Here is a 6,124-nt window from a genome sequence, read left to right as displayed (position 1 = left end):
GAAAGAAAGAAAGAAAGAAAGAAAGAAAGAAAGAAAGAAAGAAAGAAAGAAAGAAAGAGAGAGGCCGGGTGTGGTGGCTCATGCCTGTAATCTTAGCACTTTGGGAGGCTGAGGTGGGTGGATCACCTGAGGTCAGGAGTTCGACACCAGCCTGGCCGCCATGGCGAAACCCAGGTTATTGCTACAATTAAGTGAATTAAGGGTGATGATTATAGAAACTCCTAAGACATTTGTTGCTTTTCCTCAATTACACCTTTTTTTTTTTCAAATAAGCTTTATGAAAATGCGTAAGTCTGAAAGAAGGTAGAACAAAGACAATTTAGCAAATATTTTAGTCCCTACTAAAAATACAAAAAATTAGCTGGGCCTGGTGGCAGGCACCTGTAATCCCAGCTACTTGGGAAGCTGAGGCAAGAGAATTGCTTGAACCCAGGAGGCAGAGGTTGCAGTGAGCTGAGATCGAGCCACTGCACTCCAGCCTAGGCAACAAGAGCAAGACTGTCTCAAAAAAAAAAAAAAAAAAAAAGAAGTATTATCAACTTTCTTAGGTGTGATAATGGTATTGTGGTTACATAAAAACCATCCCAATACTTATGGGATACATGCAGAAGTATGAAAGGGGGAAGAGTTCTAATACCTACAACTTTCAAATGGTTTATCCAAAAATTTACATAAATAAAGCTTATATCTTTGCAGCTGCTGTTGGGGTCAATTATCCTCTGAATGAATAAACCTCCAACTACTCTTATGCTCTGGACCACTGTCCCCCCTTGCAACCACAAAAAAGTTCCTGGCCAGTGGCTCACATCTGTAATCACAGCACACTGGGGGACCGGGATGGGCGGATCACCTGAACTCAGGAGTTCGAGACCAGCCTGGGCAACATGGTGGAACCCTATCTCTACAAAAATAAAAAATCAGCCAGGCATGGTGGCATGTGCCCATAGTCCCAGCTACTCAGGAGGCTGAGCTGGGAGGACTGCTTGAGTCCAGGAGTTTGAGGCTGCAGTGAGCTGTGATCATGCCATTGTACTCCAGCCTGGATGATAGAGCAAGACCCTGTCTCAAAAAAAAAATAAAAATTAAAAATCAGGCTTGATTTTGGGAGGTGGGTGGATCAAAAGGTCAAGAGATCAAGACCGTCCTGGCCAACACAGGGAAACAGTGGCTCACATCTGTAATCCCAGTACTTTGAAAGGCTGGGGTGGAAGGATCACTTGAGGCCAGGAGTTTGAGGCTGCAATGAGCTATGACTGCACTACCACACTTCAGCCTGGGCAACAGAGTGAGACCCTGTCTCAAAAAAAAAAGTTCTTAGGGTCTCTTTCCCACAGTGCCCTCTCTAATTGACAAATAATTGCTTCTTACCCCTTTATGGCAACAAATGAGGATAAAACTTTGCACTAGAACTCGAAAAGTACAGAGCTTTACAAGTCACTTAACCCAAAACCAGCTAGAGGTGTTAGTTATCCATGCATTTCCATTCAACAGAAGGCAGAAGACAGCCGGGTTTTCTGCAGTGACGGAACCGGGTTTTCTGGTGAGGGCTGTGAAGGGTCCTACATTTAGATGCACAAGAAACCTGAAGTTGAATTTCTACTTACATTCTAGCCATGAAATTGTTCTCAAGCAATTGCCTTTGCCAGGCTTGTACTCTGTTAGAACTCTACCATTACTGCACTCTTTCAAACAAACAAAACCTCCCCAACCTGTACAACTTACTTCCTAAACCTGTTCAACACCCTTCCTGTACCATACGACACATACCACAAGGTAGAGACTAAAAATAATCTGTATTCATTACTACTTGAATGGCATGAATTGTTTCTCAAGGTGGTGGTGGTGTTTTGAGATAGGGTCTTTTTCTCCCAGGCCAGAGTGCAGTGGCGCAAACATGGCTCACTGCAGCCTTGACCTCCCGCCTAAGCAATCCTCCCACCTCAGCCTCCCGAGTAGCTGGGACTGCAGGCACACTTCACCATGTCCAGCTAATTTTTTTTAAATTTATTTTTTGTAGAGATGAGGTTTCCCCATGTTGCCCAGGCTGGTCTTGAACTTCTGGGCTCAAGCGATCTACCCACCTTGGCTTCCCAAACTGCTGGAACTACAGGTGTGAGCCACTGCGCCTGGCCTCGTAAAGTTTTAAGTAATTCACAGCCAGCTTATTGCTACAATTAAGTGAATTAAACGTGATGATTATAGAAACTCCTAAGACATTTGTGGCTTATCCCCAATTACACCTTTTTTTTCAAATAAGCTTTATGAAAATGCAGAAGTCTGAAAGAAGGTAGTAGAACAAAGACAATTTAGCAAATATCTTATGCCAACAGAAAGCATTTCTTAGACAATTCCTAAACTGTTAAAACATCGTGACTTAACAGTTTCATAAACTGTTAAAAACTCCTTTAAAAATTTTATTTCCTTGGAATTGGCAAAACATCTGTACTTAATTCCTAATCAAATTTCACTAAAGAAGTATAAAAGGTTGCCACCTCCCCAATAATATAGCCCTACACATAGTTTTTATAACTAGTACATGCCAATGGTACTTTCCCAGTAAGATGATTGTTATCTATGGTTCAAAATAACAACACTCACATGAAGTTTATTATTATACCAGACACTATTCTAAGTAGTTTACATAATTCATCTAATTGTCATAAGAATCCTATAAAGTAGGCACTATTATTATTCTAATTTTACAGATGATGAAACTGAGGCTCACAGGTATTACTTTTCCAAACACTTACTGTTATTCATTAAATATCAAATACCAGCTAATCTAGTCATGTAAAAATTCAAATCTCTTTAAAATTACAAAAAAATATGGTTAAATATAATCATCAATTCCAATGCACAGCTTTCGCATTGAATATAAAGTCAGCATTCCTCAATTATGTTACATTTTGTACTAGCAAAGGAAGTAGTAAAATGTCTTATAATTGTTCTTAAAGTGCTTCTGTTAGTTTTCCAAATTCTTCATAGAACAAAAGGCAGATGAAAACAGGACAAAGTCCACCTCTCTATCCATTCCAGATATCCGTTTTTATTCTTCAAAATCCTTTGCATCATACCAAATTACTCCTTGAAAAAGCAACTCTGGGCCTGGCGCAGTGGCTCACACCTGTGATCCCAGCGCTTTGGGAGGCCGAAGTGGCCTGAGAATCACTTGAGGCCAGCAGTTCATGACCAGCCTCAACAAAATAGCAAGACTCCATCTCTAGAAAAGATAAAGATAAAAATCAGCTAAGCATGGTAGTATGTGCCTGTAGTCCTAGCTACTTGGGACGCTGAAGCCGGAGGATGGCTTAAGGCCGGAGTTCAAGGCTTGCAGCGAGCTATGCTCAAGCCACTGTAGTCCAGCCTGGGAGACAGAGCAAAGACCCTGTCTCTAAAATAAAGAAAAAGAAAAAACAACTCTGATGATGGACACTATTTGGATAAACTGATGGTTCCCAGCGCAGAGGAATGACTTTGTAGCAGGCTTGGGGGGAATCTCTCCTGGAAGTCACCCAAAATGCCCTAGGTTAATCTATTACTCCATTCATCCATGTATCAAGGCCCAATTCCTATCCTTCACGAGGACAGCCCACAGGGACTCTCTCTTCCCTGATTTCTGAAGGTGGATGACACACAATTTCAGCTTTCTTATGTCATGATGCTAATCATAATTCTCTTGGGCTTATCTCCCCAACCAGGTTGTGGGCGTTTTTTTGTCACCATCTGCTCTGAGTACCTAGCACAGTACTGAACAGACACTGTAAAAATTCAGTAAGCACTTGTTTCACTAAGCATTCTGGCTCAATACATACATTTGCACTGGTTGTGGAGAGAATCTCCCTCACAAGTGACTCACTCTTTGGTAATGGGGAAAACAGCTTTTCCATGAGCACTTAGTTGTTTCTCCACAAGCCACATGGTAAAAAAATATCCCATCTAGGCCCTTTCCATTTAGTCAAATGTATATAAACCAGAATGGGACTGCCGCTGCCTTCATTCTGAAGCAAAAATGGCTTTTTGCATCCTCACAATGGTTTACACTTTCTCGTTAAGTGACTCTGTATTTATTTCTCTTTCATTCTGCTTATTTCTCCATGTGACTCTTTTTTTTTTTTGAGACGGAGTCTCGCTCTGCCGCCCAGGCAGTAGTGCTGTGGCCCGATCTCAGCTCACTGCAAGCTCCGCCTCCCGGGTTTAGGCCATTCTCCTGCCTCAGCCTCCCGAGCAGCTGGAACTACAGGCGCCCGCCACCTCGCCCGGCTAATTTTTTGTATCTTTTTTTAGTAGAGATGGGGTTTCACCGTGTTAGCCAGGATGGTCTCAATCTCCTGAACTCGTGATCCGCCCGTCTCGGCCTCCCAAAGTGCTGGGATTACAGGCTTGAGCCACCGCGCCCGGCCCATGTGACTCTTTAACACCAATACTTTAATTTGGTGTCACCCTAGACCTAAAGTAGTTCTAATTACAAATGTGGCCAGAAGCTATGGCCACAAAATGTAATAAAATGCTTGCTGAATCCAAACTGCTTGTATCTCCACTCCTAGGGTCAGAGTAAGTCAGTGGCCAAACAAGTACTGCAAATTATAAAGAGCTAACTACTTTGGGTCATTCAAAATTGTGAAAAGGACTGCCTTGGTAGGTGGAGAGGTTATCACTATTAAAGGTCTTTACAGAGAGGCTTAAGAGCTATATTTTAGGGGAGGCTGAAAGAAGCAAACCAATCCAGCAAGGGGTGGGGCTATATAAGGTCCCTTCCAACTCGAAAACTCTAGAAAGGTGAACTTGTCACAAAGCAGAGAACAGCACTTAACATATTCCAGGCCTGAATAATTCTGTAGTTGTCCATAGCACTCCTCGGTACTATCCGCATATGGGCCCCTGAGTGAGTTACTGGTCATGTCATTATCAAAGACAGGTATGATGAAGAGACAGACCTCAGGTGCTACATCATTCATTAACTCAACAAGAATCATAACGGTTTACTGAAAAGATAAAATATTGTATGCATCAATACAATTGTATCATACATTGCATTATCAAGGACTATTCAAAGGTATGCTGGTATTTTACAGAGCTTCAGAATCCCCAGAGTCCTTTTGCTCCTTTGTGCAGGCTAATGAGGAAGAGACTGGACTATTAAAAAAAAAAAAAAATCAGTTCTGCAGGGCAGGGTGGCTCACACCTGTAGTTCGAGCACTTTGGGAGGCTCAGGCGGGTGGATCACTTGAGGTCAGGAGTTCAAGGCCAGCCTGGCCAACATGGTGAAACCCCGTCTCTACCAAAAATACAAAAATTAGCCAAGTGTGGTAGCAGGCGCCTGTACTCCCAGCTACTTGGGAGGCTGAGGCCAGAGAATTGCTTCAACCTGGGAGGCAGAGGTTGCAGTGTGCTGAGATCACACCACTGCACTCCACCCTGGGTGACAGAGGGAGACTCTGTTTAAAAAAAAAAAAAAAAATCAGTTCCTAGTACAAATTCACACGGAGATTTTTGAAGCACATCCAATTTCAACAGCGAATAAAAAAGTACACCAGCACAGTAGAAATCAATATATATATATATATGAAATTAGGCCAGCAAATATCCTCGTGTAAGTAAAAAACTGGTGCTCACAGTATCCGTGTTTTTTCTCTAAAAGTTCAGATTGAAAGAAGTCTCACAATCCCAGACCCCTGTTTAAAGGTCTCCAGGCATCGGGTCATGTCTCCCAAAGCCTTACTACACGGCCTTGCTTTCTGGGTGGTTTTCCTAATTTGTGACAAGAACTTGTTTGTAATTTCCCATAGTTGTCAGAGTAAGTTTTAGGTCCTTGCCCAGAAATGGATTTTCTATAGAATCCATCTCGAGTTCCTGAATTTGCTTCTCGGGCTTTACCTACTGTTCAGGATGCCTCTTCATAGGGAAGAGTGGTGCCAGGCAACAGTAAGGAAAGGAGTTCGGGGACTTTGATGGGCAAGGGGCAGAAAAGGGGGGCGTCGACGCTCTAAAAGTGATCAAGACTCCCGATGTTGAAGGGAAGGACACCCCTACAGTAGCTACAGCCCTGCTCCAGGAAGCTGCAGCTGGAAGAACAGGTCTTCCAGCTCTCGGTCCCGAAACCTGGAGGCTGCCCAGGACCACCCCC

The 6,124-nt window shown here is 43.0% G+C and overlaps 1 protein-coding gene across 1 annotated transcript in view; it reads right to left on the bottom strand.

Annotated features, from left to right (window-relative positions):
* The window catches only part of CHP1 (calcineurin-like EF-hand protein 1), a 71,841-nt gene extending 66,868 nt beyond the window's left edge, over positions 1 to 4,973 (bottom strand). Inside the window, exon 1 of the mRNA XM_011956678.1 lies at positions 4,760 to 4,973. Within this exon, the coding sequence (XP_011812068.1) occupies positions 4,760 to 4,973 (214 nt within the window). The remainder of the gene's footprint in view (positions 1 to 4,759) is intronic.
* Between the last annotated feature and the right edge of the window lie 1,151 nt (positions 4,974 to 6,124).

The sequence above is a fragment of the Colobus angolensis genome, unplaced genomic scaffold (genome assembly GCF_000951035.1).
Source record: "Colobus angolensis palliatus isolate OR3802 unplaced genomic scaffold, Cang.pa_1.0 Scaffold420, whole genome shotgun sequence".
Lineage (NCBI taxonomy): Eukaryota > Metazoa > Chordata > Mammalia > Primates > Cercopithecidae > Colobus > Colobus angolensis.
The sequence above is the reverse complement of the archived record's forward strand: the minus strand, read 5'-3'. Positions and strand labels throughout refer to the sequence as shown.